Source organism: Copadichromis virginalis, linkage group LG1 (genome assembly GCF_057382275.1).
Source record: "Copadichromis virginalis isolate Kocher_CV1m ecotype Utaka linkage group LG1, C_Virginalis_male_GT1.1, whole genome shotgun sequence".
Taxonomy (NCBI): Eukaryota; Metazoa; Chordata; class Actinopteri; order Cichliformes; family Cichlidae; genus Copadichromis; species Copadichromis virginalis.
Genome location: NC_140618.1, coordinates 19,635,921 through 19,658,172, shown reverse-complemented (window position 1 = coordinate 19,658,172; position 22,252 = coordinate 19,635,921). Strand labels below are relative to the sequence as shown.

Below are 22,252 nucleotides of genomic sequence, written 5' to 3'. Positions count from 1 at the left end.
GAAGCTGGAGCTAACAGTGTCTTAGCTATTCCAGTAAATTTAAGAGGAAAGCCATGTCCTGATACAAAGCAATTCCCCTTTGCTCTGCAGCTGATGTCTGGTAAAGATTTCACAGTGGTTAGGCTACATCACACAGAACTAGATAAGTTGTTACCCTCCTGGTAACCCCACCCCAGATGCTAGAGAAAAATGTGCATTTCCTAACTGGATGGCAAGTGAGTTGCCGGCTGTCACTATGTGAAAACAGTTGCAAAGAGGACCCTACTGCACCAAAGATCTTATTTGGTTAATAGCAGACTGCAATGGTCACCCTTAGTTTGAATGGAAGATGCTCTTCTCTTGATGAGTTAAAATTGACCCACTGAGCTAAAACTGGATAAAAATGCAAAGCAAAATAGAAAAAAAAAAGATTTACCATATTGTGACAAACAACATGTTTCAAAATGCGCAGTTTCTACAAATGGTCTCTTTTCAGTTTGTGTTGCACTTCTCATAGTTTCACGAACACTTGGAAGGGGTTTGCAGGTGTTTGTAGACAAGATTGTTTCTTCCATGCAAACTACAGTCGAGTGCAGCAACCTGCTAATGACCAAAGCAACAGTAAGGTGGTTTTCAGTGCAGCACTGTGTACCTCTTTGTGATCAGTTTCTAGTTTCAGTTTTCACTAGTGACTTCTTGCCAATTGTCACAGAAGAAACAATTTTCTCTGGTGACCAGTGGTTACTGGGCGTCACTGGCAGATCTCTAGGACTGCATGAATGAAGCTTTAGCATCTGCCACTAACCAGCAGGCATTCACATGGTATGCATATTTTTTTCCAGCAACCTGTGGATTGCCAGATAGTTGCCAACCAGTCTCTTAGCATTGGTGCCTCCCATCTAATGCATTTACCATTCCCTCATATGTCAATCAACAGAATCATTCACTCCCATAGGTAGTCATGTCAATAGCTCGTGTCAAAGTTGAGGAGTTATTACCTAGTCTGCTAAAAGGTACGCTAAGGATGTAGCTTTGCCAGAAACTTTAGTATCTGCAGAAAGTCTCGCATTAATCTGCCACACTGACCCAAGTGGACACTTTGCATTGTTGTGAAAGCGTAATGCATAGCACTGGTATACAAAAACAGCATTAACAGCACATGCGTAAAAGTCTATTTTTGCAAGTTAAGAAAAGTCCTAACCCAACTTTCACAATACTGGGCTTGAGTTTTTGTTTGCTGATAAAAAAGCAAACTGTACTAACAGTTCAGACGCTTAGTCTGCATCCACCTAAAACCCTTAAGAATTCAAAATAGAATCAGGGTCAAATTAATTTCAGATCTTATTTTACTCTCACTAATTACTCAAAAAGCTGGGGTGCCTACCTGAACCCATCTCCAACTGTGACGATCTCTACCTCACTGTCCGTTGAGGTCACATTGATCTCCTCACTTGCAGGGACAGCAGGAGCGGGAGCTGGAGACGCCTCAATCACCACGACATCCTCGTCCAGAGCACCTGAATAAATCCATTACCAAAAGTTAGTGTAGTACTCCAGACTCCCTACAATACAATATTATCACAATATTTCACTCATGATGCATTATTATTTACATTTTTAACATATTGATTATTAGATCACAGTTATGTGCAAGCCTTCAACTTTCTCTGATGGTGATTGCAGTCAGTCCAGGTCAGAGTTCAACTGCTTGCAGAAAGGTTGCCTCCTATCATGCAATCTGTACCTTGCGATCAACACGCTCAAGCTCTGTGCAACCATTTAGACATCAAAAGCTGCAATCGGTCACAGAATGTTAAAAGATTCAATGCAATCACCAGGCAGATTTTCTTGTAGATGCAAGGATGTTGCTGTCCTACTTTTACTCATGTGACTGAGCCCTTAGCTAGCTTGATGAAGCTGACTCCTAGTTCACAGCAAAGTGTGTCCAATGTTGGATGTTTTTTCAGTTGAGTCAATAAAATGTATGTTTGCTCACCTAATGTTATCCCAGGATGTACGAGATGAGCCCTCTTTTTCATAGTATCCCCAGAGTAATTTAATGTATTTAAGAAAATATAGATATCATGTGTCCCTGCATTGATACAATACCACCATATGACAATACCATTGTATCAATTTCCCCCCCAGTTCTAATAAACTGACCAGATACTATCTGATAAATGCAAATATCATCTAACTACAATAAAACAAACAGCATAAACATGTCATAGTCCGAATTTTTATTAATCTCAGTTTTCTGCTTACCAGAATCAAGTTAAATATAAATAACTAGCTTAAAGCATACAAATAACCCAACCAATAAACCTTTGTGCTGAAATTGCTCAGTTCAGCAGCTCTGGGCACAAGAGAAATGTAATCAATGCAACAGATCCCACTCTATCTCTACTTGCACTTAACACCATGGGACCTTAACACTAAGGTGCGTCTGCAAAGCGTTAATGGTTGCACTGACACATCAAAAGAAGGAAACCAGAAGATATTATTACATTATTTGTAAAGTAATCCATTTTAAAAAATACAATAAGCATTATGCAAACCCACAAATGTGTATTTATTTAATTTTACGATTTATATCTAATGTATGTGGTCAATTAATAACACTCAAGGGGTCCTGTGTGGGTGCATGTATTAATGCCACCCACATTATACTCAAGGAGCCCAGTGCATCATAGGCACTGCTCAAACAGGTTAGTCATGGCAAACTAATTGGAGAGAACTGCATCATTCCTCTCAGCACTGCAAATGGAGGCAGTGCCGGTGCCATGGTAGGGTAATGACAGCAGTGTCCCCAAAAATGAATTTATTTTAGGGTTAGCTCCAGACTTGAAACTATAAATTTGTCTCCACTAATGATGACGACAATACACAGTATAAGTCAGAGACATGATTATTTCTGCTTACAGTCCCATGCCTGTTTCTAATTATTATCACAATATCTCAGTGCAAGTCAGAGTTGCTGACTCATGCATTGGGTGTTTCAGTCAAACTTACAAGTTCTCTCCGACATGGTTGGCCTTCCACATAAATACCAAGGCAGGCTTACAGCGTATAGCACATTTAAACTGTAACACCTTATGATCTCTAAGGAATGAAATTCAGAAAGATTTGTAGAACAGAGCTTGTGGAAGCTGGTTAAGAGATTTTAAAATAACTTAAATTAATGCTTGCTTAATTTACTTAGTGCTAGAGTATATTTGTGCACTTTGTTTGCTTAGTTAAACCGTGTCTTTGTGCATATCACCAAGTGACTTGCCATGTTACTGAAGTCTAATTCCCCAGTGTGATTTCTATTCCTACTCTCTCATGAGAACTGCTGCTTAGCACCTTCTGCAAGTCTAGCTGCCTGGCACTCAGGTGAAGCCTTTATGTAGTCACAAAAACAACAAGTTGGTTGGGAACTGTAGCCAATATGTGCAATGTTTAATAAGATAAACAACACCTCGTATTACTATACCTTTTAAAAAAAAACACAACACTGTAAGGACACATAATATGCTTGAGGCAATTTAGTTTGGCCAAGAGTCTGATCTGTGTTTAAACCAGTAATTTACCAGAATTTTTATTTGATTTTGTTAAAGAAATTCAATTAAGGTGTAAACTGCATTGAAACTGAATTGAAATTAAATTTGGCTGTGATATTGTTTTCCCATTTTAATACATCGTGTATGATTTAACTCTTTCCTCTCTACATCACACACCTACGTCAAACCCTGGACAAGAAAGGTTTCATCACTTGCCTCCTTGCTTTTCCCTGCTGTAAACAAATGCCTTGTTTTTCCTCAGAGACTCACTGTTTCTATGCAAAGGCTGCTGCTCTACAGTGTTTGAGTTTTCTCCCACCACAAAGGCACAACAACTAACTTTCCATTCTCCCTTAGGGCCACAGCAGCAGAAATATCGCTCGGGCTAAACAGCTACATGAAAGAAACAATGAACGAAGGCGGAGGTGGAGCTTTTCAAAGGATTTCATTCTTACAGTCACTGAGAAACAAATCACAAAGTTATAGTTTGAATTTAGTGGCTTCATAAACCTGAACAGGTACAGAGGGCAGCAGTTGGCATTTCTCTGAGGTAGGGCTCTGATTATTCAGCCATCAAATTCTAATGTATGTTTCAACATTCATCACATTTATGAAATGCTGTAATGCAAGTCAAAAACTATAATAAAGTTCATTTAATTTTTTTAGTTTCCTTTCATATTAACGGGACATGCTAGTAAGCCAGAATAAAATCTCCTTCTGTAAAAGGAAAACCTGTAGACTCTGATCCAGCTTCAGAAAACAGAAATTAATAGGGTTTTCATTTTGCTCATGTTAGTCTCATTTAGCCATGCTGTGCCAAGCCATGATTTTCCAACAGGCTCACAGCAGGGGCTAGCCAAGCAGCTGTGGTCCGTCTTTATAGGAGGCCAGATGAAGGCCTCTTTCTCTTAAGGACCCTCATGGTACTGTGCGGGTCATGTATAGGTGTACACAGAGCTTTTCAGACCCACATCTATACGTTATGGTGGTCTACTGCCCGCTGGGGGCAGTTTAAAAATTATCTGGAATGCTGACTACTCTTGTTTAGTTTTCAGCTTAGCCTGAAAGAAGTCAAACTATTTAAAGAAGTTCTTTGTAATACAGTGAAACATAGTGTTAAAAACAACTAAGGACTTTCTCAACTTTGGCTCACCACTGCATGTCACCAAACCTAGGCTACAAAAATGGACGAAAATATGGGACCATAAATCTGGCTTTGGCTGTGTCCTGACACTGTGCTGGACGTTACTGCAAGGTCTCGGTAAAGTAGTTCTGTGTTTGGAGCTCAGCACTTCAGTAGCTTCTACTTGAACCTCTGTGGTTAGTTTCACTCTGGTTTTCCCATTTGTGCTTTCAGATTGCAGTACACACTGTTGTATTATTTCAGTGGTATAATTATTATAATATTCACAATTGAATCTACCTCGCTATGGCTTCATGTCAATCACTGCATGTAACCTTGCAAGATAGATGTGTTCGGACACATGCATGCTTCTGAACATGTAAATGTGTGTGTATAACAGCTACACTGACCCATCATTATTATTAAATGAAAGTAAAGAGGATCTTTATGACTTATGATTTAATGTTTAAATTACACCGTAATCTGATCTAATCTGACTGCATTTTGATAGACAGTCATCTGTCTTGTCGCCATAACCTTTTTTTTTCTCACCCCGAGTGTTTAAATTGGTGAAAAACACAGTGTGCAAATGTTACATTAAAGAGCAGACACAGGTCTATAGGTCGAAGGTTAAACTGTTAGGGAAAAAAAGCCAAAACATCACAAAAGCATTTTAGCTGTTCAGCTGATATCTGTCCATTTATGTTAGTTGTGATTAATTAATTGTATTAAACATACAAAAATCTCTTCATCCTGGAAATGTGTGTTTCTCTCACCTGTGCACTACTGAGATTCTTTTCACACTGTGCGATATATGGGTAGGACTGCTCTAATGGTTGCACCTTAAAACTTCTACGTCACCCCGCCCTAATAGCGATGCTATTGTTCATCTGTGATTCCGCAGTAATTATGGAGTAGGAGACCCTACCCAACCAAACCTGGAGTCCAAAATTGTAACAGCACACCTAAAGAGCTAGCGGCTCCAACTACAGAAACAAATGAGATACTTTTCATCATTAAACTTCTACACCAGAGAATTAGATCCTGATTGTGCTGTGAGGGAACAGGAAGTCTATAAAAATTCCGTACTCTGCTACTCTTGAGTCAGTCTTCTCAGGAAAAGGGAAATTGGTGCAATTGGTGTAATAGGTGAACTATACAGTTCTAACATCTTGAAAGTCAATGTTTGGTACAACCTCCTTCATTTTTAAACACAGTCTGAACTGTGTTAGCCAGGTTTTCTTGTAATTTTGTTAAGTAGTATTTAAGGAATAGTTCTCTAGGCTTCTCGAAAGACATTCAAATTTTTTGTTCTGTTCTCTATCAAGATGATCCCACAGTGCTTTGATAATGACTCATATTGTTCCACTATATGTAATATGCTTTTATTGAATTGGCAGTGTGTTTAGGATCGTTGTCATGGTGAAAATTTAAATTGTTGTCAATCAGATGCTTTCCTATTAGAGACATGACTTTCAGATACTCTCCGTCTTCCTTTGATAGTATTTTAAGCCTGTCAGTTCTTCTTTTGCCTAGTTTCCTCCAATTTTTAACGACACTCTGCACACCATTGTAGCTACGTTTTTGGCTAATAACTCTCTGTCAATCACCTTGTTGGCCAAAAAACTTATGTTTATGCCTACCAGACTGTTATTTTTAGCTTTTTGTCATAGATTCGATTAAACAAATGGAACTAAATCATCTGCTTTTGTGACCGGCTGCTGCTAAAAATGCAATTTTAAATTGGTCCTTTGCTAAGATGTCTGTTATTTGTGGACAGTGCTCGTCCATCTCTTGACTAAAAAAGAAAGTATTCCTCTGAAAATGATCAAGTACAAGGACCTGATTGAAAGGGAATTAAAAAAAATAGCAGTTAATGTCCAAAGAGACCGTTTAAAAGTCTGGATAATTACTGATTGAATCCTGGCTCTTTGGAAGAAAAATATAAACAAATAAGGAGTGACTCAATACTTTTGCACATTACTGTATGAATATTACAGTAATTTGGATATATATATTTTTTTTTGTTTTTAATCTACCACACTAACAACCTTTATTGTGAATAAAAGCAGTCAGTGAAAGCTGTACGACACATGTTGACCTCACGAGCCATTTCTGTTTTTTCTGTTCCGCTTTTCAGTGCATGTTAATTTAACATTGCATCAACGTACTTCAATTAAAATATGTTAATTCATGCTGGATGGTTGTGCAGCATTAGAGATCATGGTGACCGTGATGTTTAGGAGAAATAATTTCCATCATAATGTTACAAGTGTGGTGATTTTTTCTTCAAAGAGCTGAAAACAACCCATTACATAATGGAAAAATAAATGCCCAGGCTGTGGTGTATAATTTTGCCTGCTGGTACATATAAAACCCATCTTACCCCATGTCATGTCCAAACAATCTAATCTTTCTTTTACAGACTGGTTACTGAGAAAATAAATTATTCCCTTACTTGTCAATTCATTAAGCACTAAAAACTAATCCTACAAAGTAATGTAACACAGAGATAAATGTATAACAAAGTAAGGGTTAGTGATTACCTGAGGCCACAGCAGCACTGTTGGTCTGGCTGCTAGTGCTGCTGACATCTACATACATCTCATCCTCTGCTTCAGTAGAAGATTCAGAGGACAAGTCGCCGCTGAGCTCCTCACTGGAACTACTGGTGCTGTGGTGTAGAGCATACTTCTTGCGTGCAAACATTTCACGATTCTTTCTCTGTTGTAGTAGTCTCTCCTTTTGCTTCTGAGTCCGCTGACCTCCTCCAGGAGCCGTTTTCACAAAGCGTTTCCTATGTAGAGGCCGCCGGCTGCTCAGGCACGCCCGCTTCAGCAGCACGGGCTCAGCATCAGACCGCACCCAGTTATGAGTGCGGCTGCCCCGAGTTCGGCCCATAGCAGGGCGCAAGCCGACTCCAGTGGCTCCGCCTCCTGTCAGGGCAGGGGCCTTATGTTGGCCTCCTGTTGCTCCTGCTTCCCCCTCGTCCTCCGAGCTAAGAGTGTCTGAGTCCCCGAATCGCAGGCTGGATGAAGGGGACGAAGCACAGTCACTAAAAGAGGACTCGTGATTATGCTCATCCTCGCTGGGTTGCTGTAGAAGTTCTACTCTGGGACGCTGAGGTGCCAGTGAACTCTCACTGATGTGGCCATCCTTGAGCGAGCAGTCTGATGGGCCTGCCTGTTGGCCTTTTCGTTTTCTACGTCCGGGAAAGCTCCGTTCTGAGTCTCTATGTGTCCCTGTGTCTCTCAGGGGCCGATGCCTCGACTCACAAAGAGTTTCAAAATCGCTGCCAGCTTTTCCAATCACCTCCATGTTGTTAGGGAAGCTCTTGGATGCCTCCATGGGTTCGGGATTCACCAGTTGCTCCTTCATATGCTCCTGTCTGTTGGCGGCCTCAGACGGCACCTCACTCTTCATGGTGGCAGGTCTGACCTCAAGGAGCAAAAACCAAGTGAACTTGCATTAATTCCAAAGCTTCTCACCACTGCATGTCACCAAACCTAGAAAAGGGGGAAAATGTAAGAATTAAATAACACAGGTCAGTCAACAAAGAAACAGAAAATAAAATAAGCAAAATGTGAATGAGTACTGTCAGCTCAATGTAGGTCTGATGGATGAGGTATTAATAGTCTATGTTACACAGTAAACACACTTAAAGTCCTCAGTAGTCAGGCAGCTTCAATTGACCAACTTAACTAAATAAGACAATTCAATCATGTGCTTTTCAGTGTTCTTCAAACATGACTACAATCTGCCTTACAGACATCATTTAAACTGAAGTAAATGTAAATGTTTGTTTACACATCCAGAAGAAAATACACGGAGAGGGAAAACCAAAAGCATCAACTACTGATGGACTCTGTTATGGCCTCTGCAGCCTATCCTACAACAAAAACAAAACGACAACAAACAAACAGACAAACAAAAAACACTAGATGCAAAAACAGGTAAGAAACATACATTTAATCTAAGATGCATAAAAGAGAAATAGTAGATGATTGTTCTGTACTGATGGTGTTTAAAAGGAGAAAAATAATCATTTCTTAATTCAAGTAAACACTCATTCATGTTGAAACTAAAAAACTAAACTAAACAAAGTCTGAGAATATTTTTATTTGAATACTTTAATAATAAGCTGGATAAAACCTGCAGACAGCTGTCAACAAGTTATTTAATCACTCCTAGCAATGATTTATCATGTCGTCTTTCAGGACTAAACTGTGTTTCCTTATTCCAACTCAAGAGCAGGTGAACACAGCTAGGCCGGAGCTAGACTTCCTGACTCCGAGAAGTGCATGAATGCACGAACAAGTCTTCATTCTTAATATCCTTAACCAAATGCAGCATTTTTTAAATAGACTGTAAGACAATTATACTTCTATTTTCATTCTGCACTGAATTGTTCAAGGTAAACATTTTTGACATTTCACTGGCCAATCAACAACATGAAGAAACAGTAATTCATCTAAAACAATACCTCACCGTCTAAATACAAGACAATCTATTCACTGAACAGGTCATTTTGTTTTCTCATACAAATTAACACAGAATGACCCCAAGCTGCTGATTAAAGACAGTAAATAAATACCCATAGGCTGACTCAAAGTAATGATGAGTCAACAGCCCTCATATGTTTGCATTGTTGTGGATACCAAGAAAAGCATGACAAAAAAAAATAAAAAATCTGAAAGGGAGACAAATTCTCGCGTTTATTTCATGACTCTGAGACTATATGAGTTATATTTGGGTGCACCAACGTGTATCTGTGAAGAGAAGGAGCCTTTTTCACTCTGGTGCCGCGGGAAATTTTTTCACAGTGGTTTTGAAGTCTCCCAGAACAACGACAAACCCAGTCATTTGTGAAATTTAAACCATTTTTGCACATACAACAAAAAAAAGCAATTTCCGTGACTCCACGTGTACATTCTAAAAGCACACAGCAGTCAACAGTGCTCTTTGCACCAACATGGAGTATAAAAACCGATAGGGCTCTGTTTCCAAACTGTCAAGAAAATCATGATGCCATTTAGTGATCAGTGAAACTGGAAACTGCTTTTAATTCAATCATAAATATCAAATCAAATCCAGAATTCAGTAGATGTAAAGCAGAATACTTTCTTGCAATATATTACATAATAAATATATTGCATAGCTTGGCATTATTGGCAATCCTGGATTTGTGTTTGGAAACATATGGACTGCAAAGGTACACATTAGAAATCTGTAATAGAAAAGGCTTTAAAATTGCTATTAAAAAGGGCAGAAAACATTCTGTTTACATACTGTAGAACATGGGATCCTAGCCTGACCTATATATCCATGTATAAGTGGATACTGGCTTATTTAATATACCTTATGAGCATTCATGTTTTGGCATCAGAATCTTTCGTTTTACTGATTATAATGCAGAGAAATATGTTTGGGGGTAATAGCAACATCACATAGTTGTTCCATCAGAACAGCTAAGGCTCAAAGATTACTGCAGCAAATGCAGTAGAGTAGCACCAGAATGGAGCCAAGCAGTGACTTTGCAATAGGTTAGGTACTGAAGGGTTAATAATCGGCAATCCTATCATGTTCATTTTTCAGTAAAGCTATAATACACTATATGTACCTCAACAGTTGCAAATATATTGATAGAGAAATTTAAACTTCCCAAATATTGGCATTAACACAATCAGTCTAGTTCTGTATAAGGTATTTTCAAGCACGAACAAACTATTTGATCATCTCTTAAAAAGCAGATCAGTATTTTTCTGGCTAACTTTTTTCTGATTTAGGGCGCTTTATACCATCAGTAAACCCAAAGTCAAATAGTCTGCACTGTATGCATGTAGCAACAAGCTGGTCGTACTTGTTGACCCGATGCAATCAGAAAACAAATTCATGATGCTACTATTTCAGAATATAATTTGGGAACATATTGTACCAACTCTGTCAATGCAGCCATCTGGAAGTACAAGTGATGTAACACAACACAAAAATATGAAATCAGTGCTTTGCTAGTCCCTGTCCACATTGTGTGCTGGGAACACACAATTCACAACAATATGAATTGGATTTCAATTTCCTGCTTCAATCTGCTTTTAGAAAAAATGGAGCTAAAAGCTAAAATACCAAACATGAAGAACACTGCATGCATTTAGGACAGACACAAAGTCAGTTGATAGCAAAAATAAGCATTTCTTTTTAAGATACAAAATAGGGATTTAAAAAAAAAAAAAAAAAAACACTACACAGTTCAACATGCTCCTGGAACTGTCTGAGTAAAATGCACTGCACTGCTTTGGTATGTACATTTGTGCAACTCCTGTAGGTTATAGAGCATTTCCTGAGACAGAGAAAAGCCAAATGCACAAGTGACGTCCATTAGCAGCATATTGCACAACAGCACCCTGGCTGTCACTTGACCTGAAGATGCAACTTCTGTCAAAGGGGATGCTGGGTTTTATGCGAGCAGAGAGTGATTTGCTTAAGTATTTAGCATAACTGTGAAAAGCACATGCAACAATGGTCTTATATGCTTATATATATATATATATATATATATATATATATCTAACACATAAGTGAGAGTGCTTCAGATCTCACTGTAAAAGCTGCGCAATGACAAGCATGAATTCAGGGGCCTCAGAGGACAGCCCTGAAGGGGAAAAAAATCCCAAAGGCTCAAAGCTGCACCATAATACTGCTGATTTCTAATGCAGGCGATAAGATCACGAAGAAAAGGGGTAGTTCTACCACGTTAACTGGTGCCTATCTATACTAGAAAATACATGGGGGTGGGTGCAATCAGAAATGGCAACAGCAAACCAATTCAAGATGTACGACTGATTCAGTACTGCTGAGCTCTAACGATACCCACAGTGCTTTCTGACCACTAACAACTGATTAGGCAAGCAAAAACACAGATACGTAGATTTATTTAGGCTGGCAGTATCGAGCCTGAAGCTGGGGGCTAAGCATACTTTCTACAACGCTTAACAATTACAATAAGCCCAGCTGCTGTCTGCCTGCCTGCTTGCCTGTCTGTCTGTCTCTCTCTCTCTGTATGTCCCATAAACGGTGCCGAAGTGACTGAGGCTGGATAATGTCGCTTTATTAGGAAAGCACTCGCACCACAATATCAGCTACCAATATTACGATAACGAATCGAGAGAAACCAGAGTGGACAGCAAGCCGTTGCCTGATAAATATCCCAGACAGAAGACAACAAAGACAACACGTACCTGTGTCCAAATCCTTTTTTCAAAATGTGTCACCGTCCTTTTTGCAACATGCGGGGTTGAATCCTGCAGGAAATAGTGACAAGTAGTGAAAACAGGTAGTTTTCTACGTGTTACCCGAACTGCAACTAGGCAGGCCTAGCACGCAGAAATCGCGACCCGGAGGACTGTAGCGGCCGGGATTGTGAAACTGGCAACACAGTCCCGAGCCGTGCCGAGAAGCAAAATCGAAGGCAGTGGGCCCCGGATGGCTACGAGCTAAGCTAATGCTAGCTCCACTTCACTCAGTAAATACTCGATTATTATCAGCCATTTTGGCTCGAAATGGAAACCCAGACGACTCGGACGAGACAATACGACCTCCGTGTTATTTCTCTATGTGACAAGATAAAAAAATCTCACTGTTTGCCCTCGACGAAGTTCCCATTCCTGCCTTCCGAGGCATCCACTGTTGTTTACCCAGCAGGTCGTCTCTTGGCTGGCCGCTTCTACAATGCAGTCATTGCCCGTAATGCCGCATGGGGGCGCTGAACCCCCGCCATCTACTTTTACGACACTTTACGACAGGTTCTTTACTCTTGAAAAGTGTGCCTTAAAAAATAATAATAACAACAATATAAAATGGTCGTTACAACCCAGACGGGAGAGTCTCTCTTTCTGTTTTTTTCTGCCAACAAGAAAAGAGTAGAACACCGGTGTAGTTATAGGTGTTTAATCCTATTGCCGGAGTTAATTTAAGATTATGTAGCGTTATTCGAGCCTCTATTTCAAGTACTAGCACGCCCACTAGTGTCTACTAGTAGACATACATTTTTTATGAGCATAGATGCGAGATTTTTTTAAATATTAAGTACTATTCTTTTACAAAAAACAAAAACTAAACTAAACTAATATCGCCACATGCATCCAATGATGTAGAATAAAAAGAAAAACAGGAACAAGCTAGATCCTGACATAGTAATATGAAAATGAAGTCACTTTGATTCTACGGTATTTTTTTTTTTATCAGGACTTAATAAAATTAATCTGCCGCTTTGCAAGTCTAAAAATAGACAAATACAACCTCAGTTCCCTTAAAAACACGACGTATTACATTGTGCCTTTATTTATATAAGAAAAATTCAGCCAACATGTAGAAGCAGTGTGTGTGAAAAATACTAAGTCCATACTCACTGCTTTCATAGGAATTAAGACAGTACAAAGCAGCCAGTTTCTGCTAATCAAATGCACTCGTGTAACTGATCATCAGCAAGTGTGAGCACCTCAATAAAAGTAGAAATTTTGGCATTTTGCTGATCTGTGTCTTATGTTAACACAATGCTTGGGAGTAAAATTCATCAGATCGTAGAGAAGCAGTTGTTAAAGGACTATTTCAAAACAATTTGAAATTCATCATTCTACAGTTAGAACGATTATGCACAGGTGGATAACATTAAAGACAGCTCTGAGGTTTCCCAGGAGAGGACCTGTGAGTAAACTCACCCCAAGATCAGACCATGCAATGCTCAGAAAAACTGCTAAAATAAACAAGTGTTACATGTCAGACTCTTTTAGGATGTTATGATTAAAGTTCATAACAGAACAATGTTTTTTTTTTAAAAGACTGCTTGCTTGGAAGTGTTGCCAGGAGAAAGCTTCTTCTCTCTAAAAAGACATGACAGCAAGGGTTAGGTTTGAAAAGTTGCATTTGGACAAACCTTGAGACATCTGAAACAATGTCCTTTGGACAAATGAGATCAAAGTGGAGCTGTATGGCCATAATACAGGGCACCACATTTGGAGAAAGTCACACACCTCATATAAGCAGAAACACCTCATATCAGCTGTCAAGCACAGTAGGGTGAAGGTTTGTTTTGTTTTGCAGCCACAGGACCTGGACAACCTGCAGCCATCAATTCAAACATGAACTGCTCTGCATTTCGGAGTTTTCTAGAATCAAATGTGAGGCCATCTGTCCAGCAGCTAAAACTTGGCCTAAATCAGGTCATGCAACATGTCAGTGATCCCAAGCACAGCAGAAAATATACAGCAGCATGGGAGAAAAAGAAAATCAATGTGCCGCAATGACCAATCAAAGTCCAGACCTGAACCTGACTGATATGCTGTGCTGCAAATTTAAGACAGCTGACCTTAAGAACAAGTGTCAGCAAACCTCAGAAAAGTGAAGAAATGTCAAAAAGAAGAGTGGGCCCCAATCCCTCCACAATGATATAAGAGACTGATGAAGTCAAAAAGAAAATTGCTGATTGTGTTTCTACCAGTTATCAAGGGGTGTACTTGGTTTAACATGTCATATATTTTGATTAGTGTGCTTTCTTTTCACCATTGGCTGTCTATTTTTACAAATAGACAGTCATGGGAGGAAGCTGGAGTACCCGGAAGGAACCCACGCAAACAGGGAGAACATCATGCGAACTCCATACAGGCCTGATGGTGGAATTGAACTCAGGACCTTCTTGCTGTGCAGCAACAGTGCTAACCATCGCGCTGCCCTAAAAGTTAAAAATGAGGGAAAAAAATACAAGCACGCGTGTCCAAAAGAAGAGGAATCTAATGGTGGTTGAATGGTTTTTCTAAGTTGAACATGAACAGTATTGAACTTACGGAAGATTAAAAGTAGAAGAACAATGCTTAATCGCATCCACACTAGATATCAACAAATGAAATGTAAAACAAAGATTTAAGAGTAATCAAATTAAATTACAGAAAACACCAAGTGTGGTACAATTCCTTAATCTCAAAACCCCTCCAGGAAGCAGCGGTGGGAGTATTTACACGTATTACTTTGGACGACAGCATTCTCACCAATCTCCACATTACTGTTAGTTGCCACAGACGACTGTGAAATCTGTTCCATCTTACAACTCGTAGCGTTTCAAACATGTTTTACCCTTTGGCTTAACATGAACTTATAGACACTCTTTAACATCAAAGGACATAGCAGTGTGGCTGAGAGCTCCTCGACGCTGGATTGTTGCGTGAGACTTCCTGCAGTTCTCCAGCTAGTCGGTTTGTGAGTGGGAGCTTGCCACAGTGAAGTTATTTGTACTAACGGCTGCCTCTGTTATTTCCCGGTAGGAGTACGGAAATGAGAAGGCAGCAGGCACGGACAAACAGAGCACGGACACGGCACGGTGGGAACACCGGGCGCACACGGGGATTCATTGTGTAATATTTACATCACTGTAAATAAATGCACTGCACTGATCGCACAGAGTCCTGCGTTTTGGGTTCTATTTTCCCCACATTCCCACGGTCTGCCAGTGTAGCCGTGACAGATAACTTCAAGTCCTGCAGATGTAAAACTTTAAAAAGAAAAAAGATCACAGGCAGCTGAGGACATGTCGCTGTTGTATCGGGATTTTAATGTTTGTTTGTTTGTTCTTTGTTTGTTTATTTTTTTACCACGTTTATTGCTAAAACGTTTAGCATTAGTAAAACATGTAAATACATAGTAAAAAGGCTCGGAGGAGGAGGAAGTTTTGGGCGAGTGGTGCAATGCGTAAAATTGGACACATTTGAAACGGTAGCAGTCAAGCAGGGGCGATTCTAGGATCAGAGCTTTGGGGGTGCTGAGCACTCAGAGAGCTGCCCAGCCAGGCAAGATAAACTTTACTCATCATGATGAGTCTTCTTCCCTGTCTCTGTCAGTCCCTGCATCCCTAAATGTCTCCAGTTGTTCCAAGTTCCCTCTGACTGTCTCCTTGGTGTATTTAAACCCCTGTTCCTCCCTGTCCTCATCATCTGTTGTCTTCATCTCCGTTATCAGTCATCATAATTTTACCATCTCTGTGCAAGTCTGCAAACTTTCCATAATAATTCATAAGATTCTTAAATTCATCAAGAAAGAAGAAGAAGAAGAATGAAGAATAATGAATGATGCTCATAGTGAGTAAAAAGTAAACTAAGTGCATTTTTTGGACAGAGATTAACTTTTAATGTGTATTATAATACAATACAGATATATGAAAATACACTCCAAAAATAGAGTCCTTGAATGCACAAATGTACAAAATATTGATTAAAAAATTATAAAAATTGAGGCAACTTTGCCTATGGTACAATGTATGAAAAGATCTTTATTGACAATACTACTATGGCTCTGCAGATTTTTTTCTTTTATTTTAACCTATGTCGCCTCACCTTGAAGTTGGCAAATCACTTTTGCTGGTCAACTCTCTCAAGCGGTTAAACAGTTTCTGTTTTGCCTGTCACTATTCCCTGTCTGTTTCCTTACCTGGTTCTTCCTGAACTTGTACTTTCTCTTCACGTTCCCCTCTTTCCTCTCTCCCTCTTTGGACTGACAATCATACACAAATAGATTGTATTCAATTAGATGAAAAATTACATTAATATGAAAAAAAAAATATTATTAAGATCACTAATAAAAAAGTCCTCTCTCAGTGTGTTTTCACCACAAGGTAAATAACCAAACCACATGTAAATCTAATAAAAGATATAAATATTGAAACACTGATCCAACATTATCCTTTATTGACGGATCATTTGTTATTACACTTTTACCTGAATGTGGCTCCTGGGTTTAATATCGGCACAAATGACAAAATAACCAGATTCTCTCATTCCATTTCAAACAGGACAGTGGTAACAACAGTAGGCTACGACAATTTTAAGTTTTAGATTTTAAATAGGCTGTATACATTTCAATGGGAGCAACAGGACGGTCAAATGTCGCTGAATTTACTACAGAGTACGGATTGTAGGGTAGCAAACATCATTGGAAAACACGTTTTCAACACTGCAGGTTACCTGGGTGTAATGTTTTTCAGCCAAAAAGAAACATGGTGTGACTCCTACCTAACTATATAAAGAGTAACTTAGGGTTAAATGCAGCTAACATGTCCTGTTTTAAGCCAGGCACTTACACCTCCGCTCCGCTGCGTCTCAGCCACCATCGCTCCGGCAGCAACGGCGCTAGAGCCAGAGCAGGGGAGAGCTGGAACAAACCATTTTGAGAGAGGGGGGGGTATCTATACTGTTATTGTTAAAATGTTACGTCTCAACCTATGTATGCTTTTTATATTTTAGTAGTGTGTCACACAAACAGCAAATATTGTCAAAAACAGCAAGAAATCTTTGGGGGTGCTTTGATTCATTTTGCTGAAGCACCCCCAAAAATGGGCTAAAATCGCCCCTGCAGTCAAGGTTGCTAAAAGGGAATGCAAAAGGATGGCTTGGAAAGAGGCCGCGGTTGTAAAAAAAAAAAAAAAAAGATGAGTGCTCTGGACAAGGATCGGTGCAATTTGGTAAAGTACTATGAAATCTTCGAGTACAAATAGTGCGCCTTTATTTCAATGGAAATGCTAGACATTAGTTTGATTTTTTTTTTTAGTCACAGGTACCGCCATCCACTCGCTCTCTATGAGATTCGGGTCATTTTAAAGCAGATGTTTGTAGCTCTTACCGCTCTGAAGAGCATAGGTATAATGTATGCGGACATCAAACCTGATAACATCATGCTTGTAAATCAGTCTCGACAGCCGTTTAAAGTTAAACTTATTCATTTTGGTTTGCCACTAGTCCTACAAACATTCCATGTGGCGCCATAATCCAGGCCCTTGGTTACAGGGCCCCTGAGGTCATGTTGGGTATACCTGTGACTGAATCTGCAGACATGTGGGCTCCTGGTTCTGTCGCAGCTTTTCTGTAATTGGGCTACCACCGGTATGTGTGAATATGAAATGATTGGAAGTTTTGTTCACATGCGGCACATTAGTCGGCCTAATGTACGGAGCCCCGCAGGGGACATGGGAGAAAAAAAATTAAGAGGGACTTTTGCGAGATCTCGCAAAACTAACTCGGGATCTCGCAAAAGTTTTGTGAGATCTCGCAAAACAAACTCGGGATCTCGCAAAACTTTTGCACAGCAAGAACTATTTCTGGAAAAGAAAAGGGATAATGAAACACACATGGGTAATGAAGACATCAGTTCAGTATTCAGTATCTACAAGCACTGTGATCAAACAAAGTAAATCAATCACAGACAAGTTCACATGCATGGGAGATTTAGCCAAACACCACCCACAGCCAAACAAAGAATCCGAGAAGCCTGTTCAAATGGATGCTATGTGTGGATCCTGTAAAAAGAATGACACCTGTTGAGGGTCTGGGAGATCGTTTTATTACAATGAAACATCTTCCTGAGGACCCTGCAGTAGATTGCTACGCGGAGTCATCCCATCTCATGAAAGTGTGCCCACCCCTCAGTCTAGAAAATGAAAACGAAAACTTTGTTACCTCAAGTGAAATCATAAAAAACAGAGAACAGAGCAGTGGAGGATCTAGACTGTTTTCCACTTTTGACAACTGTGCCACTGCAGCTGAAATCCAGAGAAACCGACAGAAAAGAGCAGCTGCACGCAAAAAGGATCAGCCTGTATTTAGTAGGTTTGCATGGCATGCAAAAGATGAAATGTCTTGGAAGCTGGGTGTCAAACAAAAACAGCTGGTAGAATCTTCCTCTAAATCCAGGGATTCAGCTGTACAAGTGCAGACAGCAAAGAAGGAACAGTCAACGCAGCGCCTCCTATAGGTCGGATTTCATTAGGGAAAAGGATAAAAAACTTTTTCTTAAGGCTGTTTCGCTTTTCTTCAAATACTGAAGAAACTTAACATCAACCCGCAAACCGGCCATGGCAGATGACCGCCCCTTCCTGAGCCTGGTTCTGTCACAGGTTTTTTCCTGTTAAAAGGGAGTTTTTCCTGCCCACCGTTGCCAAAGTGCTTGCTCATACGGGATCATCAGATTGTTGGGGTTTCTTTCTTATATCGTAGGTTCTTTACTCTACAGTATAAAATGTCTTGAGGCAACTGTTTGGTTTTTTTTGTTAGAAATTGTGTTTGTTTTTTAAAAATGTAAAAAATAAAATGTGATCAACTTTAATCAACTCTAACTGTCAAGTTTTTTTGTTTTGTCGCTGCTGTCATTGTCTCTCGGTCCTCCACTTTTTGATATGCGTTAAGCTGATCTGCTTCAAACTTGAATTGATCGGGACCCTGTGAGCTCCACAGTTGAATTTTAGGTGACTGGATAAGGGCTGGTCTCAGTACTGCGGTTATTTGTTGTGTTCTGTGTAAATAAATAGCCAGCTCTTGTTCCCACAGATGCAAAATACGATTTCATGCAGTGAAGTCATAACAACAACCAGTTTAAACTGGTTTGTTGTCTGGATTTTGATATTTAATTCTACCTCTTTATATTTATTTAGGTTGACAGTTTAATCATATTCTGATTCTTGACAATAATCTGCTTTTCTTGTCACATATGAAGGCATGCAATTCTGTATTCACAAAGTCAGACAGTTCAAATGTAAATAAAGATGCAATACACTGATTACAAATCATTTAGCTGTACCTCATTATATAATCTCCTCCTAGACAAGTGGGTATGGTATATATGTTTATATGCAGTTTATATGGTTTGGGTTTTATATATGTATTTTTAAAAACTAATCATTTCACTTACAGGCAGCCACGGCTTACGCTGCAATGTATTCTGGGTAGCTAGTTCAAATTGGTTGCACTCAGAATCCTGAATTGAAGAATTCAGAAGAAACTTCTACCATCAGTTTTGCTCAACTTCAAAGCCACAGCACTGATGACAGATCCACAATGCGTGAATTCATGTCCAGTGCTCTTACTGTGGTTTCTACAAGTCCTGCTGAAAAACCAGTGTCCTTTTCTAGCTCCAGCTTCCAATGGTAGTGTTCATTGATTCCACACTTTCACTCTGATGGCAGTCTCTGCCAAAATGAGAAGCTTTCCAAGCAGACGCAAGAGGGGATTTGCTGACAACTGCTGACATACTGCCAGAATGACGTTTGTACATAATGGCCTGCAACAGACGATATCTGGAATTTGGTCTTTCAGGAAATCCGTCTGTCAGACCCTACAGAGGCTGTACAGTTAGTCCAACTCCTCCAGTATTGCAGAGCAATAAGTGCTATTGCCAGAAGCTTTGCTGTGTCTCCCAGCAGAGTGTCAAGAGCATGGAGGATATTTCAGGAGACAGAAAGTTTCTCTAGGAGAGCTGAACAGGGCTGTAGAAGGTCCTTAACACATCAGCAGAACCGGTATCTTCTCCTTTGTGAATGTAGGAAGAGAATGAGTGCTGCCAGAACTACAAAATCCACTTGAAGGGCCCACTGGTATGAATGTGTCTGATCAAACAAACAGAAACAGACTTCATGAGAGTTGCTGGAGGCCCCGATGTCCTCTAGTGGGCCCTGTGCTCACTGCCTGGCACTGTAGAGTCAGATTGGCATTTACCATAGAATACGAGTATTGGCAGGTGTAACCGGTGTGGTTCTGCGTTGTGTCTGACGATAAAAGGTAAAAGAAAGAAAGACCTCCAAATAAATAGCTTGCCCATTCCAGCTCCTCTCCCACAGGGGATTGTAGAAAAGGGCTGGCATTTATTTTTTACATTAAACATAAAGTATGAATTTACACGTAACATATTTGACATAAGATTAAAAAAACAACAACACGAAATCGGACATACCTGACGATAAAAGGTAAAAGAAAGAAAGACCTCCAAATAGCTTGCCCACTCCAGCTCCTATGACCAAATACAAACAGTGGGGAAGAGGGTTAGCTCAACCCACCACAACTTCCAAGCTAGCAAGAATTATCTATTCATGCTAGTGTTCACGTTCCCTAGAACACACATACTACACATTTATAGCATCTAACAAAAAACAGGCATAATGATGACAATAATTGAACTAAAATTGCAATCAGAAACATCAGGGTGGCTAAATATGAATTATATGTGTGTTTTACAGTGTTGGAAAGAAATGACACCCACCTCTCCCACAGGGGAATTGTAGAAGAGAGGCAAAAGGGGTACACTGTATTTATAGGGTAGCACCAAAGAAGAAGAACAATGAGGAGGGGCTCTAACTGATAATAAACATAACTACAGGCTTGGAGGTCCTAAAAGTCAGGTATAAAAGGAACAGTTTTGGGGGTTTAGAACACATTTTGTGTAATTATAACAAGATGTGATTTATGACCCTGTTACACAGGTCCACTTCTGATGCTCTGTTCATTTCACAGATGAAAGCAAGTTCATCCTGAGCACATGTGACCGATCTGAAAGGTACTGGAGAAGTCGTGGAGAACGCTATGTTGCCTGTAACATCGTTCATCACGACCGGTTTGGTGGTTGGTCAGTGACGGTCTGAGGGAGGCATATCCGTGAAGGAACATCAACAAGCTAGGTAAGTACACCCTGACTAGGTATCAGGATGACATCACATTATCAGACACTATGATGGTGCAGTGGCTCCTGGATTCAGCCTAGTGCCCGGCCTCATGTGGTGAGAGTATGTAGAGAGTTCCTGGAGGATGAAGGAATAATCATCATCATCATCATAATATCACTGGCTGGCCCCAACGCTCGCATGACCTAAATCCAGTAGAACACAACTACTGTTTTGACTGCACCCCCAGCACCTGGCTGCATCTGAGAGGAGATCCTGTACTGTCCATCAGGCCATTACAAGCCCCGACATTGTCAGACCAGAAGTGACCGTATTTGGAGGGTGTAGAACTGTTTTATGCTCAGAGATGTCACATTTATTTATGGTTCTTTTCGTGCAACAAGCCGCAGTCTGGTCAGCGCCGGTCTCAGCTTTTCCAAAAACCAACTTCTCTCGTCACTAAAAAGGGGGAAACAGACCGTCCTCAGTCCAAACGCCACCAGCTGTGTTCTCACCTTGCCTCCCCGGCACCGCCCCGGTTACCTGGTGTGTTGTCCTTTATCTGCTTGTCATCCCATGTGTAATCTCTGCTCTCCGTCTCCTTGCGTTTCCAGGTGGTTCTAGTTTCAGGTACATGTTTTTGGGGGGTTTTTTTGTTTTCTCAGTTTAGGTTTTGGCTCATTTTCCATGTTCCACCTGTTGGTTATTTTGTTCCGCCGTCAATAAAGGCTCACTTTCTGTTAGTGATGGCCAGATAAAGCTTTCTGAAGCATTGAAGCTTGTGTTGAAAAAACGGTTCATTACTCAAAGCTTTTCAACACAGTCCTCTCTGGTGACATCTGGTGGCCAAACATATGAGGAGCAGCTAGAATCTACAAAATAAAATCAACTGCTTCATTATTATTGCCCACTACAGAGTCGAGTTCACAATTCTGTCTCATATTGGGCTGCCGTTGTGTTGCTTTGAACATGTATTTTTGGGGGGCTGAAAAAATTGCCATGTCTATTTGTTTAATAAATAATTTTGATCAATTAACACTCCTTGTTTAAACATGTGCCATGGTGTGGACTTTCTTTGTTTGTGACTCCTTGATGTTTGTAAATACAATAGATGAAAAATGCATATAATAATGTACAACACATTATGCC

The 22,252-nt window shown here is 40.0% G+C and overlaps 1 protein-coding gene across 7 annotated transcripts in view; it reads right to left on the bottom strand.

Annotated features, from left to right (window-relative positions):
- The window catches only part of rnf111 (ring finger protein 111), a 41,537-nt gene extending 25,350 nt beyond the window's left edge, over positions 1 to 16,187 (bottom strand). For 3 of the 7 annotated variants that reach the window (XM_085453427.1, XM_085453461.1, XM_085453469.1), the window contains exons 1-3: positions 11,880 to 12,372; positions 7,191 to 8,150; positions 1,364 to 1,496 (exon numbers count right to left, since the gene is read on the bottom strand). In XM_085453427.1, the coding sequence (XP_085309553.1) occupies positions 1,364 to 1,496; positions 7,191 to 8,067 (1,010 nt within the window). In that variant the 5' untranslated portion in view covers positions 8,068 to 8,150; positions 11,880 to 12,372. Of the gene's footprint in view, positions 1 to 1,363; positions 1,497 to 7,190; positions 8,151 to 11,879; positions 12,373 to 16,113 lie in introns of those variants that run through there. The other 4 variants (XM_085453435.1, XM_085453477.1, XM_085453453.1 and 1 more) reach the window with 4 other exon arrangements.
- Positions 16,188 to 22,252: the final 6,065 nt, after the last annotated feature.